This window comes from Miniopterus schreibersii, assembly GCF_964146895.1.
Source record: "Miniopterus schreibersii genome assembly, chromosome: 6".
In the NCBI taxonomy this organism is placed as follows: domain Eukaryota; kingdom Metazoa; phylum Chordata; class Mammalia; order Chiroptera; family Miniopteridae; genus Miniopterus; species Miniopterus schreibersii.
This window is the reverse complement of record NC_138107.1, coordinates 45074869-45098658: the sequence shown is the minus strand read 5'-3', so window position 1 is coordinate 45098658 and position 23790 is coordinate 45074869. Positions and strand designations below refer to the sequence as shown.

At 34.4% G+C, this 23790-nt stretch overlaps 1 protein-coding gene across 8 annotated transcripts in view; it reads left to right on the top strand.

Moving 5' to 3' along the window:
• EPHA7 (EPH receptor A7) overlaps window positions 1-23790 on the top strand; it is a 157457-nt gene that overhangs the window by 124162 nt on the left and 9505 nt on the right. Inside the window, exons 6-14 of one of the 8 annotated variants that reach the window (XM_081139497.1) lie at window positions 1484-1608; window positions 5631-5799; window positions 10628-10691; window positions 11267-11322; window positions 15625-15750; window positions 16613-16798; window positions 17352-17413; window positions 18856-19065; window positions 19760-19909. In XM_081139497.1, coding sequence (XP_080995623.1) covers window positions 1484-1608; window positions 5631-5799; window positions 10628-10691; window positions 11267-11322; window positions 15625-15750; window positions 16613-16798; window positions 17352-17413; window positions 18856-19065; window positions 19760-19909 — 1148 coding nt within the window. Of the gene's footprint in view, window positions 1-1483; window positions 1609-5630; window positions 5815-10582; window positions 10692-11266; window positions 11323-14313; window positions 14632-15624; window positions 15751-16612; window positions 16799-17351; window positions 17414-18855; window positions 19066-19759; window positions 19910-23790 lie in introns of those variants that run through there. The other 7 variants (XM_081139495.1, XM_081139494.1, XM_081139496.1 and 4 more) reach the window with 7 other exon arrangements.

Here is a 23790-nt window from a genome sequence, read left to right as displayed (position 1 = left end):
GGAGTGTTTTCCTCGGGTACAACTGGAGGAAGCAGCCCCCCGAACATCGCAGCGGGCTGAGGGGAGCTGAGCATGTTCTGGGCCCAGGGGCAACTCACTTTGGAAACAAGTGCTGCTTCACTGCACTTACTCGGCTTGGAAAAGTTGTGGCAAAAACTAAGATTTCTTATTAGAAATTGGCTTCATTGGAAGCATATCAGGAACACATTTATTCTGTAAACACAGTGTGTTGGGGACGTCAGCCGCATCCCCCGAAAGCAGAAGCTGTTCCGCTTCATCGTCCCTAGTTACGCTTTTGTTAGTAATCTGCGAGGAAATGGGAGTCGTGCATCTTCCACGTCCTTCCCTTACAACTGCCACGCCAGAAAGGAGTGAAAAATGGATTTTTTTTTCTAGACATCGATACAAGAAAATATTAAAAAGTGGAAGAAACAAAATAAAGCCAAAGGGATAAACATCAGAAGCCTGCTTAAACAGCTTTGGCCCCATATAATTGCTTTTCTGTCAGCAGGATTATTAACAAATTTGGACATCTGAAAATTAAATTAACAGCCTGAAAATATTTTACAGAATGAGATGGAGCATGATACATGGAACATAATGACCCCCCTGAAATTCAGCCAAGCCAGTGCAGCTACTCATTTAGACGGAGAAGACAACTAGTTAATCATCACCGAGCAAATTAGACAGAGCAAATTAGTTCCCTGCATTCCACAGTCTTAGCTACCAAAAAGAGTATGTGCCACTAATTAGAATGAAAGAACTCTGAGCACATTATTATCGATATAGAAAGAGAGAGCAAAATTATAGTTTGAACTGCTTCTATCAAAGCTTGAGACCCAGGTTACATAAGTATAAATTTCATGTGCAAGAGTATGTATGTGTTTTCACGCACATATTTGAATATCAGCAGCTTTAGCATTTTCTTGCCTTTGATTGAATGAAGTGTAAAAAATTTTTTTTAAGGTTAATTGGAATTCTTTGGGAACACACACACACACACAACATGAAAGCATTTTTGTGTGTGATCCCTTTACTTGAAGATTAAAGTAGCCATTTCATACACTCTTTGTTACACGATATTAAATTATTTTTTTCTTTTATAAGCGTATTGCTTGTTGCATGTGAAATAAATATTTGGACTTAGTTTATCACTGGAGATTAATCTGAAATCATATTTTGTAGCCCTAATTAGCATTCATTTGCTTAATTGTCATTCTCAGCCCCATCATTTCCATTTTTTAGTAACTTGAACAATGCTATCTTCTGCTATTTGCACTTTAATTTAAATTTCTATTAAGGTTTATGAGCAGTAATAAGGACCTGTTTGAATATTCATTAGCTCCTGAATTGTGAACTATGAAAAGGTGCTTTCTGTTACCTTCGTGAAACTGGCACAGCATGGAACTGATCAGTTGTGACATTTGATTTGAGGCATCCAGTGAATTTTCTCATTGTTTATTGACACATCTTGTCCAAACAGCTCCCTCGCAAGTGAGCGGAGTAATGAAGGAGCGAGTGCTACAGCGGAGCGTGGAGCTTTCCTGGCAGGAGCCGGAGCATCCCAATGGAGTCATCACGGAGTATGAAATCAAGTATTACGAGAAAGTAAGTGCGAGGGCCGGGAGATGTACCGCGCTGTGCGCCTCAGGCCGCCCTTCTGCGCTGCGCACTGAGGCGGCCGTTAGGCCCGCTGTTGGGGTACCTCAGGCTTCATAGTGATAGCCATCGTCCCTGAATCTCTGGTTCGTTATTATAATTTCTGTGTATTAAATTTCTGTTACACAAATGAAAATATTCCATTAGCAGTGTATGTATTTATTCAGTTTTTGAAATCACAATAATTAGGTGGAGGAAGTTTTAGCACCACACAGCCCAGTGCGTTTTTGAAAAATGTTTCTTTTAGGACGCCTGTTTGGGCCTTTAATGATTTATTTTATTTATGTGGTTTCAGTGATAATTATGGTGTCCTCAAATTATTCAGTAATTTGAAAATTAAGAATATTTTCTGCAATCACTTTGTAGTTTTCTTCTAAACTTCAGAATCGGGTGACGATATTCCATTCCTTTGCATTCCTCCTGAAATGTACTTCATTTATGTTATGTTAATCATGTCCATGACCACTGCTTTACACTCCTCTCTCCATGAAAAAAAGTAAGGCTAAAACCCATGTGCTGCCCCCTTAATCTCCACAGTGGCTCAGTTTTAATGGGCAGTGGTGTCTCCGAGCGTGTGAGTGCATTTATTTTTGACCCACCCGGAGCCTGGGAGAGCATGGTGCCGCCCGGTCACCAATTATGACGCAGGCTCTGCCTCAATCCCTGGCTCAAGGTTTGAAACATGGGAACTGTTGTCATTAGTAGTAGTAATAGTGTTACTATTACTGACTTAAATGAGTTAGCTGAAGTACTGTAATACACGTATAACTATTTTAACCGTTTAGACAGCATTTTAAAATAGGAGCTTAAAATTGCAGGACATGTTAAAGGGACTGTGGTAATAAGAAGTTGAAATAGAGAGAATGAGAAACATAGGCATTAAGAAATAAAATGGCAATAGATAAATACCTATCGATAATAGCCTTAAATATAAACAGGTTAAATGTCCCAATCAGAAGACATAGATAGGGTAGCTGAATGGGTAAGAAAACAAGGCCCTAATACATGCTTCTACAGGAGCCCCACCTCAGGACAAAGGACTCACACAGGATGGAAAACCTCCCGAGGGCCTTAAGGGAGAGACCAACAGCAGTACAGTCATACCGAGGGACCTTCCATCCCACGGACTGTCCTGGGTAGGTCGTCCAGACCTAAAATCAACAAGGAAACATGACTCTAAACGACACACTAGGTCAGATGGATTTAACTGACATTACAGGACATTCCACTCCAAAGCTGCAGAATAGGCATCCTCCTCAAGTGCACACGGGACGTTCTCAAAGATAGACCACATTTTGGGACACAAAACAAGCCTCTACAAGTTCAGGAAGACTGAAATACAGTCATCCTCTCAGACATTTACACCATGGAACACTATGCAGCTGTAAAAACGAAGGACCCCTTCCCCTTTGGGACAGCATGGAGGGACCTGGAGAGTATTATGCTAAGGGAAATAAGCCCGTCAGAGGAAGACAAGTGCCACATGATCTCACTTGCATGTCGAATCTAAAGAACAAAATAAACCAATGAACTAAATAGATCCAGAGACATAGAAGCATGGAACAGACTGAGGGATCTCAGGGGGAAGGTGGGGGTGGGTGGGGAGAGATTAACCTAAGTACTTATATGCATATATGCTTAACCCATGGACACAGACAATAGTGGGGTGAAGGCCTGGGGGCAGGGGCACAGGGGGGATGTAATCAATGGGGGGAAAAGGGGACATTTGTAATACTTTCAACAATAAAGATAAATTTAAAACATAAAATAAAAATAAAATAGAAGCTTAAAGTTTTGGAAAAACTTGGGTAGTCATCTACTTGAATGAATAATTAACAGGCACATAGTGCATTGGTGATAGTTAATATTTTTCCTTTTGAAGAGAAAACATAGTTTAAGATTAGTTTCAGTGTTCAAATTAAGTTTACAGTATTTTGACTTACTATTTCCTTTATAAATTTGTGACTCCATTGCCAAAGTTACATTTTAAATACCCCATTTTGTACCAGGGAAACATTACTTGTCCCATCAAATATGGTTCTGAGGAAATCCTTGTTTTTAATATTGGTTTTATGTCTGTTTTCCAGTGAGCTCTAACAGTTATAATCCCTTCTGAAACTGCATCAGATTTCAAAAGCAAAAATGTACATTTTTGTAATGTAAGTTATGTGGTAAATGAGAGTGAAGTTTCTTACAGTGGAACAAAATATTTTGTAAATCCCTACTCTGGAATACACTTGTTCAAGTAGTTACTTCTCTATTTTGCATGGTAGAAACAAAATGTTTGTACATTCGCCGAACTTACAAATCAGGCAGTCATTAAAGGGAAATAACTATTGCATGGTAATGTATGTAAGCATATGATTTCTATATATATATACATATATATATCATTATGTCATCTAATATTAGTTATACCTTGTTTTGTTTTAGATAAATGTATATTTATAATACCAACTATCATTTTTATGAATGGTTAAAATGAAGACAATCACAAATCAGTTTCACTATAAATAAAAAATCCGGTTTGAATATACATTTATTTGCAGTTTTATAAATAACAATGTGACAACAAATCACATAATCAGACTGACATTTTCAGATTTTGGTGAGAGTTTCATTGACAGTCACAGTTGAGCACAGGCATTTATTATAGAACAAATAAGAAACTGTCTAAAATTGTATATTTGAATGAGCCGTTTTTATCTTTTTTCATAAATAGCCCATTAGAGGCATATCAATTGAGTTTTAAATTTTTATTCATTTGAATATTGTTTTCATGGAGTTTTCATATTCTTGAATTTTTAAAATTACTATATTCTTAGGCTTATCACATATAATATGATTAATACATTTGTAAACTCCGTAAGCTTCACTTTATATATCTGAAAAATGAGGAAACTGAACAAAACTGTATTGTTTAAAATATTGGTAAGCCATAAATTATACAATACTTTGACTTTTATATTAATACTTTTAATTTAAAATATTCCTTTAATTACTATATTGTAAAAGTGGTTTTATTCTGTTATAAATGCCATTTTAATGAAAACAATTGATAATGTCACTATGGCAGCAATTTTCAACCTTTTTTATCTCATAAACTACTAGAATTCTGTGGCCACCAAAAAATAGGTATAATTTTCATTGATTTTTTTTTTAAAAAAGAATAGTAATTACCTACTGTTTTTGCTCCAATGTGAATTTTTTAAAAATCAGGTGCCTATACTTGGATATAAGAATTTCTGGTACCAAGAATTAACCAGTCAGATGCAACCTTATTATGCAATGTGACCTGTAAGATTCAACTCTGTTATATCACCTATATATTTATGGCTCAAGTCAGGACATTCACAACAGACCTATTGTGTTGGCTGTTGTCATTTTTTTATTTGACATTCTAAGAAAAAAGAGGTTAGTACCCCTGACTAAATAGTCAGGCATTACATGTTTTAAAAATTCTTGCAACACACTGGTTGAAAATCGCTCTACTATGTTTGTAATGTTAGCTAAATTTCTTGATTTAATAGCTTTCTTCATTTTTAGCATATGGTTTTTTGCTTGCTGAATAATATTCAGCAAAAATATTAAAAGAACTATGTTATGAAGTGAAGACCTCAACTAAACCATAGATTTTACAGCTGTACCCCTGTCCTGGTCATCAGGACATTTGATTTTCTTTATGGCTGAATAGTTCTTTCCATTCTGCCCTCTACCAACAAAGCAAACGTTCAAAATATCATACATGTTTAAACAAAAGTATTTCTCTTTGAAATTTATAGAACAAAGGCATGTGTTCACATTTACATTTTATATTATTTGAGAAACAACTCAACGTACAATAGTCCACAGAGTATACAATGTAGCCTTTGTAATAACAATGCAGCAAATTGAAATAAATTGCAAAAATTGGCTGTCAAACTGCCTGGTTGCAATCACAATTAAATATCCCCTGTATATATTGTTTCTAGGATCAAAGGGAACGTACCTACTCGACAGTAAAAACAAAGTCCACTTCAGCCTCCATTAATAACCTGAAGCCAGGAACAGTGTATGTTTTCCAGATTCGGGCTTTTACTGCTGCTGGTTATGGAAACTACAGTCCCAGACTTGATGTTGCTACGCTGGAGGAAGCTACAGGTAAAATGTTTGAAGGTAATTACCACCTTTGATTTGGATTCTTACTCTCTATAACTCTTGCACTTTTTGTTAGTTGCTAGGAATAATGATTTGGTTTAAGATTATTTTTACTTTGAAAGGTGAAGATATATGCACATAGATGTACTTTGTAAAGGTTATTCAGAATAATAATTTAAAATGTGCTGTTTTGTTTTGAAATGTTAGAAACTGGTGATTTAAATTAGTCTCTTTAATACATACTGACTTTATTTGGAAAAGACGAAGTTAGGAATATAAGCAGGACTTGTTCAATACACAGGCTGGTTTTGTACACCCCAAAATGAATCTGCTCTAGTTGTGTCAGTCAAAGCTGCTTCTTTACAGAAAGCTCAAGGGAAGCCAGGATGTACACCAGGGTGGGCCAGAGAAAGAGAATAGGTAAGAATCTGTGTTAATTTAAGTTACTTGCCCTTTAGTAATGGTTTCAAAAATTGAGTTCAGGAATATCTTAGAACTTGCATTTATTTTTATCATCACTTTTATTTCTCCTTTTTTGTGTGAAATATTTCAAGCATACTAAAGATAATATTTAAAGTATATGTGAAATATTAAGTACATTTAAATGAGTATCTCTGTATCTACCACTCAGCTAAAAAATAAAATGTTACCAATATCTTGAATCCCCTTTATCATTTTGCTTATGCTTTATAATGCAGCATAGGAACACAGCAATGCCTGTGTCTGTAGTGTATCACAAATAAGCAGATGCATGGATGGCATCCTGGTTTATCCTCAGAGTGCAGTTTCAGAACAGCTGAGTACCACTGCAGCTTGTCCTTCAGCTAGCGGATGTCTCAGCATGTATTTTTATATTTTGAAATTTTTTTATTTCTCCTGATGTCACTGCTCAGGCACTGTTACCTCATCACCACCTTGCCAACCTAGCATTCCCACAAAATTCTAAACAAAAATGAGCGAAAAAATATTACATGAGAGAAAAAATATTATATTTTCTATCCTCAAGATTAATAAAAAGTTTTTTAAATAAATTAATACAATTTTGATCAAATAATTATTTTGACTTCAGAAAAATATTTTCATACATCTTTAGAAGGTAGAATAAACTGATAAATATACTTCACATTAGCCAATGATTAAGTTTGCTAACAGTATTCATCTTTCAAAATTTTTTATATTTTTAAACTAAGCTGTCACTCTCAGAACCTCAAATAATAAAACATTGAAGTAAATATGAAATATAAATTATTTTATATAATTGTAGATACAAAAGCATCAATTTTGAAAAGTCACATAATTTGCTGTTATAAAATTAATGCCATTATTCTTTATTATTTTTTAAATGGAGTATGTAAGATTAAAAATGAGAATAAGTTCAATAGCCCCAAAACCATTAAAGAATTTTAAGTTAAGATTTCAACATGTAGACATTTGAGTGGTCTTGTGTTAAATCTGTCCTCATAGTCTTCAACTTGGGTTGATTTAATGATATATATGACTTCTAATGTAATAAAACACTTCAAATGATGTTTTTTCATGTTCTAATGAATAATTTAAACTTAAGTTGAAAACGTCGTTTAGTTATCTCATATTTACCTACACATTTTTATCGGTTAAACCTTTAGGTTTGAAAACTTGCAAAATATTTTCATAATATGTTTGACTATATTTTCAAAATGGGTTTCAAAATATTTTCCAAGTAGGTTTGAGAACTTTATAAACTCTTGCGTATTGTGTGCTGAGATTCATACTTATTATTTTCATTATTTTAAAATGAAGTAAATAAGACTCAGAGAGATTAAGATGAAGTAGTGTAACCTGAGTAATCAAATGAAATAAATCTTAAAACTGGACTTTTGCATTAGAAAGAATTGGATGATATTTAGCATGAGAGCATTCCCTCCCTCTGGGATGTAAAGTTGATGAAAGAATGGTCATATGTCCTGCTAGTGCTTGACATGTAGAAGGCACTCAGCAAATAAACAAAATATAAATACCTCACAGTCGTCATCTGAGAACAGATTGTCGGTATCGGTCGGTGTGAGGAGACATGTTCCTGGTTTCACATCTCAGCTCTGCCATGTCGGGATGTGGGACCCTGGGTGAGCTGCTTCTCTGTACCCTAGTTGCTAGGATAGCCAAATCCAACTCACACGGTCTTCTGAGGATTCAATAAATTGATGTACACAAAGTGCCAAGTACAGTGCCCAGCACACAGCCAGTCTCAAGTGTCAGCTTATATTAATGAGCACAACCATTTCAAGCTTTTTGTCTCAGGAACCCTTATAGGCTATTAAAAATGTTGAGGATCCCCAAAGAGATTTTGATTATTTGGATTATACCTATCAAAATTCACCACATTAGACATTAAAACTGAAACATTCTTTAAACACACATTTCATTTGCCGTCAGGGTGATGAAATCATCTCATGTCATATAACTTCTGGAAAACTCTGTGTGCTTGTGAGCATATGTAAGTAAAAAAAAAAAAAATCAGATTACATCATATTATATGAAAATAGTTTTAACCTTGCAGATCCCAGGAGAGCTCTTAAGGGACCTTCAAGGGTTCCCAGCCCATCCTTTGAGAAATACTGATTTAGCACAAGGTATTGTGCTAAGAATTAGACACATGACACAGTTGATAACTTCAATTTAAAGTTTAGTAAAAGACAGGCTTGTGCAAAAGTACTGTTCATGCAATTAAGTGCTGGTCGAGTGCATGTCCCAGTGCTACTAGTGTCAGGAAACAGTGACTCACTGTGCTGGGAAGAGCAAGAGGGAGGATGCCACTGAAGAGAAGTCACCTGAGCAGTGATTTAAGTTTGCTAACAGAATTCATCAAAAGAGAAGTTAAACAGTTTATTTCATTGCATGTACATCCTAAAAGCCCCTTCTATGCAAAGTTAACTCTACTGTTTTTATAATTTTTAAACTACGGTGTGTTGATTAGGGCACTTATAAACTAGTTTTAAATTTTATTACCCATGAAAGAGTTGAAAATATTAACCATAAATGTTGGCTATGGAAAGATTAAAGTGTGACCCTTCCTATATATAAAACTATATACATAAATGTGCACAAATTCCATTTCATCATTCCCCTGAGTTCAGTTTTCTCATTGGAGTTCTGCTCCTGAAGCTAAGGACAGAACAGAACCTAAGACAAGCAAAGGATTAGCCCCATGAGACACATAGATTGAATGGAAACAATTTGTACATGTGTAATTTTTCCTTCGTAAACAGCCTACTCCATTCTTTTCTCTCTCTTACTACATATAAAAAAGACAGATAAAAACAAAAAGCAACCAAACCAATAAAAAAAAAACCTTAAAGTCATCTTTTCTTTGTTGAACTGTAATTCAGAGACAAAGCTTAAAAGTTGTTTTCTCACCCCCACCCCAGTTTAGTCCCCTTGGGGAGTAAATCAGCGGGAGAACTGGGAAGTGTGTGTAATACCTTTGTTCAGAAATTATTACACCAGAGCCGGTAATATTGTTTTTCAGGGTAAAAGCTCTCTATAGTTAGCATAGGTATAAAAAATTCAGAGATGAGTTGTCAAAAGGGGGAAGACTTAGATCAACTAAAGGAAGGCCAATCAAAAAACAAACAAACAAACAAATAAAATAAAAAACTTCATTGCTGCTCTTCCTATGGATAATTTACTGCTCTGGAGACCCAATCCCTTGTCACCAGCAAGAAGGAGCAGTATTTTCCATCGTGCCATAAATTAAAGATTACAGCCATTGATCGTTTCAGGAATAAACAAACTATATTAGTTGGACATTATATATTATATGATATTTGCAACTGAATCATTTATTGGAATATACATTTTAATTGTTTTATATATCTTTGATTATTTTATGAAGTCGGTACTGGCATTGGAAATATAATACTCTGGGGGAAATATGACAATTGCGAATTGCAATATAAGTAAAGCTTCACTAATTTGGAAAAATGGAAATGGGAAGGCCATGTGCCTCTATGACGAACTGGAATCAGAGGCTGCTTTAAAGGACACGTAAACATACACTGTTCCCAGAGAGACTCCCGAAAGGCCAGCTGGGCTTGTCTTAACGAGCATAGAAGAATCACTTAGCATCATGCAGGCAGTGTCTATGATTAGATAATGCTGAAATGTTTTTAAAGTACTTGCAGAAAGTTTGCTCTTTCATAAATAGCTAACCTCCTCTATAGTCTTAAACTCTCGTGTGTGCATTGCTACTTTGTCAGGTTAATACGAGTAATTCTGCCTGCTTCCTTAATTGTGGTGCATTGTAAAGTCATGATGACATACTGTGATCACGTGATGAATTTTATTTTAGACTGATAATATGAAAGATAATGCACTTAAGGTACTTTGAAAAAATGCACAGATTATGTATTTTGGTTCCCTTTTCATACACCAGAAAAACAGATATAGAAGGATCAAATACATGCTGAGGAAAAATAGGGATTTAATAGCAACTGTAGATCAAAGATCTCTATCTCTGATTCATAACTAAGTTTTCAACAACCTAAGCAGGAGCTAGGCATTCAATAAGGCATTTCATAGGTTTCTTTTATAGCTGAGGAGTATAAAATAGATGACGGTATTGTCCTTACCAATTCTCTAAAATGCAAAAATAAGCATTTACATTTACATTGTTACAATATAATGCATTTATTTAAAATTAGAGGTGATTTCAATAGCATAGACGGCTCTCGTTGATAAGATTTTGTTTAAACCTCTCAAGTTCTTGCATGATATTCAGTGTTTCTGAGCCTGTCTCCTCTGTTCGCAGCCACAGCCGTGTCCAGTGAACAGAACCCTGTCATTATTATTGCAGTGGTTGCAGTTGCAGGGACCATCATTCTGGTGTTCATGGTCTTCGGCTTCATCATTGGAAGAAGGTAGGAAACTAATTTCTTCTAATCTCCGAGATAAAATGTATTGATTTTTCAAAATTATGTTACCCATTACGTATTGTTCAGCACATTAGAATAGGAAATGCAAACATTCTTTGTCTGATACGAAACATTAAAGGTCAGTAAGTTTTCATTCTCCCAAGGTCAAAATACACTTTGAGCTTAATCGTTGTCTTTAGTTTAAGAGGATGAGTATTGTAGTTTCTATTGGGCACATTTATTCTTTTGGTTAATGATTGTGGGAACCATTTAAAGTCTGTTGTCGTTGTTGTTTTCCAGAAAAAAAATGTGTAAGCAAATATGTACTCATTGATAAATCTAAATTTACAAGTATGTTCCATCTGCATTGTCTCACACGAATACTTTATATTCTGTGCCTTTTTAAATCATATGGATGGCTATATTATTATTGAGTTGATAACTGTGGATAGCAAGTTTCTGTATTTTGTTTATAGACCTAAGTAGCATGTTGTAAAATAATTAAGGTATATTTTACGGAATTTTAAATATATAAAGTAAGATCATTGATTGTGTCTGTCACACATTTGATTTCTTTTCAGGCACTGTGGTTACAGCAAAGCTGACCAAGAAGGGGATGAAGAGCTTTACTTTCATTGTAAGTGTTTGGCTTTTCTTTACTTTTATGTATTAAAATTAATACAGAAATCTGGTTGTTAATATTGGCATGAAAAATTTCCTAGCGCCTCATGCTCAAAATTATAGAGTGAGCTCAAAGTATTGTTTTAAAGCATTTGACATTATATTTAGAATGAAAAGCATATAATATGAATTAAAAAAAATAAAATATATTCTGAAATGTAACCTCTTAAGAAATTTTAATATAACTGCAGGGTATTAGCCTGTTTTTATGTCACTATCTTTCCTTTTGCAAACTTTGCCCGAATGTTTCCTACTGTTCTAATAATAACCCATTAAATGTTGCAAGGCCCATGTTCTAGCTAAGGAATTCATATCAAATTAGGATTTCCCACCCAGTGAGAGATGCCACCTTGAAAGGCTAAGGAACCTCTTTCTTTTCAGCTACTATGCATTATCTATCACTGATAGGTTTTTTTAGCAGCATGAAAAGTGTAATATATAATAGGATTTAATCCTCCAGGGTTTTCATGTGAATTTGGGTTACCTGATTCTTCAAAGTTCATTTTAGAAATCATATTTGGAAGAGAGCTTAGGGAACCAAAAAAAATAGATGTCCATCTGCATTACTCTTATTCCTGTTCAACGTGGATGGCAAGGGGAAAAAATGAGAGTCATGTGAGTGAACGTTAGGATTTTATGCATCCAAAGTAAAAACCTAACAATCAATTGATTTTAATTCTGATAATCCTTGAAGCTATTAAGAACAATTTTACTTATTATTTTTCTTAGTAGCAATAATCTTTACTAGAATTTTTCATGGATAGATAAATTTCTTAAATGGCATAAGAATTATATCTATTATTATGTTATTTATCACATTATTAGGTTAATAGCCAAGAAGATATTGTCATGTACCCACTCTAAAATAACAAGATTATATATAAGCATCAATCAAAGAAATGTGTTGTTTAAAGACACACATTTTGAATGCTATTTTTATCATTCCTGAGTTTCTTTAATATGTTTTTATTTGTTGAACCAGAAGTTATCATGACTTTAATTTTCAAAATAGAAGTGGCTTTCCATAATATATATCCAAATTGATTATGAAACTCTTTAGAATTCCAACCACTGAAGGTAGGAATGGTACTGGGGATACAACAAATTAAAGCAAAAGTTATGAGCAGAGGTGGCTTTATTATGAAGCTTAAGCTTCAGGGCCCCTCACTTCCACAGACCCCTGCTAAGGACCTGGTAAAGCCCTAGCTATTTTGTGTGTATAATCTCTTTTTACTTGAAGAGGGTATCCCAACTGTAGAAGGTTCAAGCCTCATAAAACTTAAATCCCCCCTGATTATGACTGAATAAATGTGATTCCATCACCTCCCCTCTGGGATTATGTGATATGCTCCCGATGTTGGCGCTTCATTTCTGCTAATCCAGCAGTGACTTGTGAGCCTCAGGGATCAGAGTGCCACAGGCACTTTTTAGTTAGAGGGTGTACAGAAAAAATGGAGGTTACTATTTTTCTCTCTCTTGACATGAGAGAATATATTTAACACTTCCACAGACAGGAAAAAGAGGATCCAAGCTTGAATGCCTACATTTTTATATCTAGTTTAAAATGTATATGGAAGAGTAACATAAGACTATGGTTCCTGGAATCCCTGATTCTGTCCACGTGTGAATAATTTGATGGCAGAATCATTTAATATTGCCTTGATCAGTATGTCACTTTTGTTTCCTTTATGGAGTATTTCTGAGACATCTCAAAACTATCAAATACGTTTTAGTTTATTTGGCTTTAGCGTGCCGGTTAATGCAGAAGGTAAATTGAAATATGGCTTCTGTAAAACTTGTATAGCCTTATGCTTAATTGTCATCACTCAGTTTTAATATTTTAATGATTTGCTTTTTTTACTTTTGACATTCAGTTTGTAATTAGGAAAAATAGAGCTGCATGTTTTACTTGCTAACATAGACAAGATAAGCTCGATAAATATACGGTTTTCATCTCTAAAGCAAAATATCGACGGTGGTTTTAAGATAGTTAACATTCATGAGAAATGTAAATGAACTACTAAAACACAAAAAAAAAGGCTCATCGTCTTAAACTGAGGTGAGCAAGAGAACAAAATATTCAGAAATGATGTCAATATTTTTTAATTTTAAAAATCTATTTTTTAAATGGATAATGAGACCAAGTGCACTTAACGTACCCACTTCTGGTAAAGCCTTGGTATGCCTGAATCACCCTTTTACAAGGATATCTTTCCTTACCTTTTGATGAGAACCAGGCATTTTATTTGATTTTATGACCGTATTTAAAATATGTAAAGTACAACACAATGGTCACCAGCCGTTGACAAGTCGGTGTCCTTTTATTCCGTTAGTATACAAACAATTTTCTTAGGTGCTAAGACTCCAGATTGAGTTTTCACGGAAACCTGAAAGCAGCCATTTAACTAGCTTTTAGAGCCCTGAAATTTAATAGAATGTCCAGTCGTTTGTATCAGGCACCCTCCACTCTCCGTGGCCCCAAGTGCCACATGTAAAGATATAAACACAGTGGAGGAGTTTAGCGAAGCCATTCCGATTTACATTTTGTTTCCTCCTACCATTTCTTCTAACAGTGTCTTTCAATCCAAGCTGGGCAGTATTTCATGTTTTCATGCCAAAATTGCCGTGGCCTGTCAAAATGTTTTATGACAGCTTGAATAAAGAACCATCAGAGACCCCGATTGAGATGCAGGAGGTTACCTCCACCCTAGCTCCCTTATCACAGAACAAAACCAAAAGGCAGAACAGCTGAAAGAAAGAGAGAGGATGGCTCATGCTCCACCTGCCTGCCAATCTGGGAGGTTAACCTATTGTTTTCTTCCCTTCTCTCTTTCTCTCCTCCCCCTCCTCCCTGTACTCCTGCTTCTCTCTTTTCTCTTTCTATCCCCTCTCTCTTTTCTTCTTGTGTTGTGTTTTTTGTTTTTTTTGTTTTTCTTTTCATGTTCAGCTTTAGTAACAAATGAGCATCTGTCAGTTTTATAAACTGCAACAGTCATTGTTTAAGACAATCAATTTTGGATAAACAATCAGCTACAGCAGGATAAATCAAGATTTTTAAATCCCACTTTCCTTTATACATTCTGCTTCCTTTGGTTGGTTATGTGTTTATTTTTAAAGGATAATTTTAATTTAATGCGATGACATAAGCACAGTTAGGCTGCAGTGTAAATACATAAAGAAATATATTGTTCTCCGAATAGTGAGATTTAATGAAAAGATTGTTCAGTGGCTTTGTTAAAAACAATAAAGTTTTTCTGAGGATGTAGTGTAATTCTTTTCATTGCATTAATATGACCAAATATATGCCTATCTTATCTTTGTCTTTAACCATACGACTGATTTGGAATACATTATTGTAACTGAATTTCATTTAAAGTTTACATAGCATTCTCTGTTACCTGCATGCTTCTGGGTGCATTTTAAGAAGATTTTAACTTTTGCAACTTTTATGATTCTATGTTGTTTGAATCTTGACTACCTTTTCTGAGGCATATTGGCTGCCTCCTTCCAGAGCCTTATAATTGAAAGTTCACATAAACCATTCCTCTTTCCAATTGTGTCATACATGGTTAGCAGATCCCAGGAATATTGTAAATTTTCTAATTTTACTCTGGACTTTGTACATTCTGGCTGGCCTCTATTGCCCTGTAAGGTAAAGATGAAACTGTGTTTTTTAGTAGATTTCTCTCTCCGAGTCTGTGATAGCGGCCCTCACATCTTGTATTAATTTTATGTATATGTCAACGGTGGTTGGTCTTTTAAAAAAATAAACCAAAAGAATAACTAAGATGTCTAAATGTTTTTAATATTGCTGTCAGCGTAGTAGGCTACCTGTATATGAAATGTCTTCTTTTCCCAGTGTATGTATTTGATTGACTGACTGATAGATTTACAAATGTTGTTTCCAAGTCCATTACTCACCTCGATATGGCTTGAACTATGCCACGATAGCCGTGAATTTAATTAAACCTCCAGTCAGATAAGTCATGTCAGAGAATTTGGGTGATGTATTTTGTTGATTTACCGGAAGAGCAATTCAGTTAGTGACCTATGAGCTGGATCCTATGTAACCTATAGAAGCTTGCAGATAATACCTATGCGCCAGCAGACTGAAGTAGTCTGTTAAAACTGCTGCGAATCAGGTGATGTGGAAGCAAGTTCACTGTTCCAAGGAGCACTCTGCATAATGAAATTCCTGGGCTGACTGCACAATAAGTGCTTTGCTTCATCACAGTCATGCTTTCTTACATCATTACAGTTAAATTTCCAGGCACCAAAACCTACATTGACCCTGAAACCTATGAGGACCCAAATAGAGCTGTCCATCAATTCGCCAAGGAGCTAGATGCCTCCTGTATTAAAATTGAGCGTGTGATTGGTGCAGGTAAGGCTGCTGTGGCTTCCTTATTCAGCTCTTCCATTTAGCCAAGATCGAAAGTCATACATCATAATGACAGGCAAATAATTATACCTCAAATATAGAACTTTTGCATTTACCTGAACTATTGGAAGCAATGAGGCTGTACTTGTTTATGAAATCTTAAGAGAAAAAAAATGAAAACGAAGCTTGTGGCACGGGGAATCTGTGTATCTTTTGTCTTCTGTTGGGTTTTTTAAGATACTGGGGTTTTTTGTAAGCTGTTTTTTAAGTTTTGGCCTGTACAAGAAATGACTTAGTATTTTAAAAAGTTAGAATGTTTCTGAATTTTACTGGAGTATATTTCCTCTTACTTGACTTACCATCTTCTTGCTAAGCTTCCGTTTTTCTATTTTTTCTCTTGCATTTGTAGGTATTAGGTAAACCTCGTACTATTTAATTTCATGTAGAAAATTAATATGTATGAATTATCGAAAAGGAATATTAGTTTCTATGTATTTGATGTATTTTCATAATAACTACATTTTTCAGTCCCAGTCCCTTTAATCTGGCAGCCCTGGTGCATATGAATTCCAGGCTCTTAAATCTTGAAGAGCCATTTGCCCCTTAAACCATGAAAGCGGTGGCAATGTTTAGCATTTGCCAATGTGCCCTTTCCTATAGTAGGCAGCATACATTACACAACATATTTCAGATCTAAATTTTGTTTCCAAAAGAGGTTGTTGTTTTTTTAATTCAGTTAAAAAAATAGTAGCTTGTGTAACAGTTTAGAAAAGCTTAAAAGTGCTTTTAAAGAATTATTTGCATTTTGTTTGAGAGAAGACATATTTCTGAAATTAAAATACATCTGCCTGTTCTGTTACTTCAGGAGAATTTGGAGAAGTCTGCAGTGGCCGTTTGAAACTTCCAGGGAAAAGAGATGTTCCAGTGGCCATCAAAACCCTGAAAGTCGGTTACACAGAGAAACAGAGGAGAGACTTTTTATGTGAAGCAAGCATCATGGGGCAGTTTGACCACCCAAATGTTGTCCATTTGGAAGGCGTTGTTACGAGAGGTAGATATTGATTGTATCTTTCATTTATCAAGTGGACTGTCAGAAATTAGCATCATTTCATAAATAATAAGGGAGTCAAATTATGAACATATTGCATATTCTAAATGAATGTTTTTCTTGGTATGAACTGACTAAAAAATTCTTTTGTGTCACCAGGAAAAAAACACAAATAAATGCAGGATTAGAGTTAAAGAATAAATCTGATAGAGCAACTGATACTCTCATTTAACTCAAAAGCCATGGAAGTGATACAGTTTAGTCTTCATATTTTATATAAAGTATCATTTTCTCTGAGTTTGATTCACAAATCAAGCTTCAGAGGAACACACTGATTTTTACTGTTTAATTTCATGAATCATGACCATCAGACATTTGAGGACTCTGACCTTAGCAGCAGCACTAGAAACGTTCGCGACACACAGCTCACCCATTCAGTCTTTCAAAAGAGCAATGTGTTTCATCTGGGGTGAGGAAAGGAATAACCCTGAAGTTGAGGTTGCACTTTCTGAAGCAACATTTTTATTTTCTTACATATGTATATTTTTAATTTTAGGGAAACCAGTCATGATTGTAATAGAATTCATGGAAAACGGAGCCCTAGATGCATTTCTCAGGGTAAGTAGCACAATTACTCTCCCATTCTAAATATATTGTATACATGCTACCAAAATAATTTCCTGAACTTTTTTTTTTCTCAATGTAAAATGCGAACAGTATAAACGTTAACAAGTTAGAAAGTTGTCTTTGAAAAGCAGATTAAAAATCAGTCTTAGACTAGATTGAACTAGAATCATTTTAATCATTCAAGTGATACAGTGTAGTTTAAAAAAATCGTTTTCATTAATACACTACCTCAAGTACAGAGGCTACTTGAAGCCCTGTAATTTGAATACAGACTGTAGAGTACATTTTACTTTCCTAGGACAATTATAAATGAAATACAATGGTAATACAGAGAAGACTAGAAAGTGAAATAACCATTTAATGTTAGTGCCATGGTCCCAGTTCTGCTCTGTGGAACCATTTCTATTATACTGTTACGTGAACACCGAGCATAAAATATAGAAGTATTAATATTTTTAAAATTAATAGTATGTGATTATTTTTGTAAATGTTAAATTTTAAATATTTAAACATACGTATTTTTATCCTCAGAGACTTTTCACCTAAGAATATGAACTCATATTAACATTTTTTTAAATGGCAAAGAGAAAATAATCTAAGCAATAAGAGGCCATGCAGAATTATCATACGTGATCTAGAATGATACATTCAACCCAGACTTCTAGGCATTCGGAGGATTTAGAGAAATTTGCACTGCTGCATCTCTGTGATATGCACAACTATAGGCTCTCGGAGGAAAGCATCACCTAGCAAGTTAACTCAAACCAGTGTCTTCATGCACCGTAGTTGTAATTCAGTTGGAGAAATCTGTAGGTTAAAAATATGTTCAAGCTATATGATAGCCAATCCAGTCGCATATAGAGTTCAGTCCCATTTGCTAGTACATCTATTTTAGAGACTCTTTGTTGCAAGTAATGTTCCTACTAATAATGAAACAAGGAAAAGTATAAAATGAAAACAAAGGCAGCCAGTATAATCATTTTCTACTTCGTAGTTTCTCTTTATCACTAATTTAAAAATCCCCCCCTTTTTTTTTTACCATTTAGAGAAAATATCTTAATATCTGTGTCTTCGTACCTTTATATATTTTTAGATTATTTATATAATTGTTTACCTAATGAGGAAAACAGCTGTCAGGGATATGCTTGGACTTTCCATTCCCTAACTTTCACCTAAAAATTAGCATATGCTTTTGGATTTGTATAATCTGAAACTATTATTAATAACATATCAATGTAAATAACTGAATACCAAAACTGTTTTGTATTATTTGACTGTCAGTTAAATCAGCATTTGTTAATGTTTTTCTCAAATGTATTATATAGAAAATTAATTAGTAATTCCTATTGTACACTAGTAAGTAACTAGTGTGCAGACTTTTTCTTTCCCTTCAAAGCACAATTTACTGGACTTTTATTTTTGTCTTCCTGTAGAAACATGACGGGCAATTTACAGTCATTCAGTTAGTGGGAATGCTGAGAGGAATTGCTGCTGGAATGAGATATTTGGCCGATATGGGATATGTTCACAGGGACCTCGCGGCTCGCAATATTCTTGTCAACAGCAATCTTGTTTGTAAAGTGTCAGATTTTGGCCTTTCCCGGGTTATAGAGGACGATCCAGAAGCTGTCTATACAACGACTGTAAGAAAAAGTCTATTACTGCATCTCTCCATGTTCCTGAGATTTTCCTACCGAGAAAGCAAACCTTAGCAATGCAAAATTAACAGTAGAAAAGAGGCAAATTGATCTCAGCTTTTTTGTGTTACTGTTTTTTTTCCTTTTGGAAGAATCATTGTTGCTTTTATAGCCTACATATAGGATAAGAGAAGAAATAACCCTAAGAATGACAGCATGCTTATCTCGTATTGGGATGTTCATATAAATAATGTGCTGTATAGTCATATACAACATCTAGTTACTAGCATCATACTTGCAGCAAAAAGTATATACTATTTTTAAATAAAGATTTTTTAAAAAATATTAACTATGCCAAGTCTTACAACTTTTGTGAGACTCCATAAAAGAGAAATATGTGAGGGTTTACTTAAATGCCCCATATTTCATTCCCTTTTAGTAGTTATTTTGCATAATTTGTCATTTTCTTTCGACTAGACTCTTTCCTGAGACCACATAAGGCCTCAATGAAATCTTGCAATGATTTTAAAAAACATATTAGTAACTTTAAACACACTTAGAGAGATTCAAGATGGATAGGTGTGATACTGCTGAATTGCCAACCAAATATACAGATGTTTAATGGTAGTTTTATGGCTCTGCTGTAAATGATTTATAAGTTATTATACATAATTAAAATGTTGATTTCTTTTTATATCAGGGTGGGAAAATTCCAGTAAGGTGGACAGCACCTGAAGCCATCCAATACCGAAAATTCACATCAGCCAGCGATGTATGGAGCTATGGAATAGTCATGTGGGAAGTTATGTCTTATGGAGAAAGACCTTACTGGGACATGTCAAATCAAGATGTAGGTGTTACACTACTTAAACCAAAAGGATTTAATACATTAATACCCATTATTATTGGAGTATGTAGGTGATGGCTCATAAAAAGAAGCTTCTATAGAATTAAAAAATACAATTGTTGAGTTTACATAACTAATACTACAAATTACCACAATAATTACCATAAATTAGTGGTTCAATCAACTTAATTTTAGTTTTCATTTTGAAGGACTGTGTTATCTTCTTAATTTAAATTTTCTAGATATAATAGAAGCCTACAGAGGATATTTCCTCCTTAATAAAGATGATGATGCTTTCCACAGCTGTAGTGGGAGAGTCACATGGGTAAAAGAATCACTAATGGAGAGGAGGGTGAAGAAGGTCGTGACTGTGGTGGTTGTTTCTGTTTGTTTGTTTGTCTTGTTTTTCTGTAATGTTCTGAAAAAATCTGTTTAAATTACGGTTGATTGACTTAATTAAATATTAATTTCATGAGACAATCTAGATTTTATGATCAGTATTGGTAAGTGTTTCATAGTGATATTTTAGAATGTAAGTACAATGGAAGTATTTTGGAAATTCCTTAAAAAACATAGTCCTCATTAACGTGTATCCTGTTACATGCTAAGACATAAAATGTGCTATTTTTCTTTGATACAAAAAGCGAATAGCATTTTCGGAGGTATACATCTCACACCAAGAGACCACTTATAAAGTAATAGGGGATAAGTGAGTGTGAATTTTGCTCCTATTAGGTTGAATTTTTTTATTTTTTTTATTTTTGAAATTGACATTTTTATAAGATCTGAAACTTTCAAATACTGGCAGATTTATATAGTTCAACTTAATGGCAATGTGAGTGAAATTTAGATAAAAATAGAGAAAGTGTAAATCTAAGAACTAGGAATCTGAAGAAGACCTAGGTTTACAGCTGGTGAGAAAATTCTCCCAGGGAACCAACCCACTGGCGAGTTTGGAAGCGAAAGCTGATGGAGGCGCGTGGGGAGCGCCCTCGCAGACACCGCCCTGTACAGAGACCCACACGCTGGGCGGGATTCCGATTGAAGGGGAGGCCGGGGCAGGTTGATGAAAGGCTTTGGTGAAGGAATTTGAAAGTGTTACAAATGCACGTTGTTGAGCAGTAAAAATGAGTAGTGCTCGGGGGAAGTCTGTATTGCCATTAGACAAAGGGTGTGACTAACCAGCTGTTTGGATCAGTCAATTCTGTAAACACAGCAGCAAGAGAAGCTGGCTAAAGTTAAAATTGTGTTATTTTTCCAACAGAGATTATGAACGTTGTTATATTAAATCAACGTCTTTGTTTTTGATTTTAGAATTTTTCCATATCAAGTTTCTGTGGTCCTCAAAACTTATAAATAGTTACTTTTAGACAATGGAAGTCAAGTCAGACTGTTGGTAAAGTTATTTTCAGTGTATTTCCCTACAAATGTCTGCATTACCTGAAAAGTTCACAGCCTGAAAAGGCAAAACTTTTAAGTCATTTAAATCTTTTGGTATTTTCAATTGACTGGTGACATGAATCTTTTTAATTTTTGTAAATTATTTTTGGTTTTGGTTTTGGTTTGTCAAAGATAAAAGTCTAAAGGATGAGTTCGTTTGGCAGAGGCAGAGTTGTTAATATTTGGCAGGTCTCAGTGTCAGAGATTTCATGGGCTGTCAGAAAGAGAGCAAACAAATCCTTGGGGCAGAGAAAGAGAAATATTGATATTCCCTAGATACTCAGTAGAGTTTTATTTCTTTTGACACCCTCCTTCTGTACTAGATTCAAACATAAAGGGAATGACAGGAATATAAGATAACTTAAATTCAAAGTTCACTTAACTTCTGAAAACAAATAACAGAAATAGTTAAGAAAAAAATAAATATCTTCAGTTTTCATTTTTAGAATTCCTTAAGTATTGTTCCTTTGTTTTTCTTCAAAATTAAATATCATTGAAGATATAATTAGTGTATCGAGAATTAAATATTTTTATCGATTAAATTAAATTATGTCTAGAATGAAGTTTTGTTCTGACGTAGAACATTTAGCACCATCTTTTTAAAATTTTGAAGGTCTTAATTATTAAATTCAGACAGAAGTTTATGTAATAGTAAGAGATTACCTATGCAGTTCAGTTTTTGTAATAAAATTGATGGTAATATTCCTCTTATAGGGTAATATTTATTATTTCATACTTGTTGAAGTGCTATTTGAGCAATTATATGTATAATTTTCAATACAGAAATGGTAAAAAACCTGGATAATTTAAAATAATTCCATTCTGGTAAGAAATTCTCTTAAGTGAAAGCTTTTTTTACTTGGAGTCTCTTGTAGGAGTTCATAGAGAGGCTTGAGATCCCTGAAACCCTTCATGCATATGGAAATTCTGTGTGTGAGTGAATATATTGTGTTTTACTGGGAAGTTTGCTTTCATCAGATCTACAGATATATTAATTTTTTAATTAGCCTAGATTGATTTATTAAGTGAATCAATTCACTTAATAGTGTTTAAATTTAGCTGCTAGGAATTTGTCGGCAATATAGAAAGCCCCCAACTTAGATTTTAAAAGACTTTTAATAAGATGCCATGAAAATAAGTAGTAAATTTATGGTTTTGTTTATAAGCAGGTTCACAAAATTCCAGGCTGAATGCTGAATAAAGGGAGGTTTCTGTGATGGCTCTGAAGAAATAGAAAAGGGGTATTGTGAAGTCAGTGAGGTAGATAGTTTGTTGCCAGGAGGCTTTAGTTACTTGAGCAAGAACTTGGGAAAAGATAATATGCACAGGTATAATGATACCCACACCCGAATGCATTATGACTTGATTAAGGTTTGCATGAATGCTCATTGTATTTTTGTGTACTTATAACTTTCTTGAATTTTTACTAAATGTTAGCAGTTCGAGTCTAGTTATTTGCAATTACTAAAATCAAGGCTGAGCCTTCTAAATAAGTTTCCAATTTTCATTCTTCTTAAAAGTCTGCAGATGTATAGCCCTTTTCATAATGGCTTTTCAGAGGAAAATCTTCATATATGTAAAATGTAGTCAAATGTAATAAATATTATAGAAATTGAAAATACTCATAATTGGCATTCACAGCAGCTATCTTTTCATTGAATTTATGTCTTAATTCAAACAAAATTTTTACTCTCAAATTTTGAAATTCTATATTGTATAGATTAGATTTTTTTCTGTGTATATTACTCAACAGAGTTATTTCTTCTCACTGAGTTAGGCCAGTCAGTTCTTAATGTTCTCAGTAGATAGCCATAAAGATGACAAAAGTAAGCTTCTATAAAGATACGGAACATGAAGATGAATTCTTCAAGTGGTCCATTTTAGGACATTTAAGAGCTTTGAAAGTATAACACATGTAACTAAATTTATTTTCAGCTAAATTGTGAGCCCTCAATTTTTTCTTTTAAAAGCCACCACTAACTTATGACTTTGTATTTTTATATTGATAGAAACAAACTTGTGATTTTTTGGTAAAACTTTGCCATAATCACATAAGTGGGGTCCGAAATATTTGTTGTATAAAATGTGGGTTATGTTGTGTGAGGGTAAGGAAATGACAGTGAGCGTGAGCAGAGAGCAGAAGCCAATCTCGGTACAGCCCATGTGGAGCTCATACAGGCCCGTTTCCATGAGTCATTCTCTGCGGCTTTTTTCTCTTAATGACAATGGTACTGCAATCATACTGAAACACTTCTCAACAAGCAACTTTTGTGTTTATTCCTGAGTATTTTTTTTACAGTATATACCCAAGTGCTCCCTATCATATCCCAGTGGGTGTCACGGATGGCATTTGCCCTACTCACTTCTTATCTTTCAGGGAACTATCTAGAGTTAGAAATTACTTGTGAATGGTTTTTCTTTGACTTTTATTACAATACTAAGGC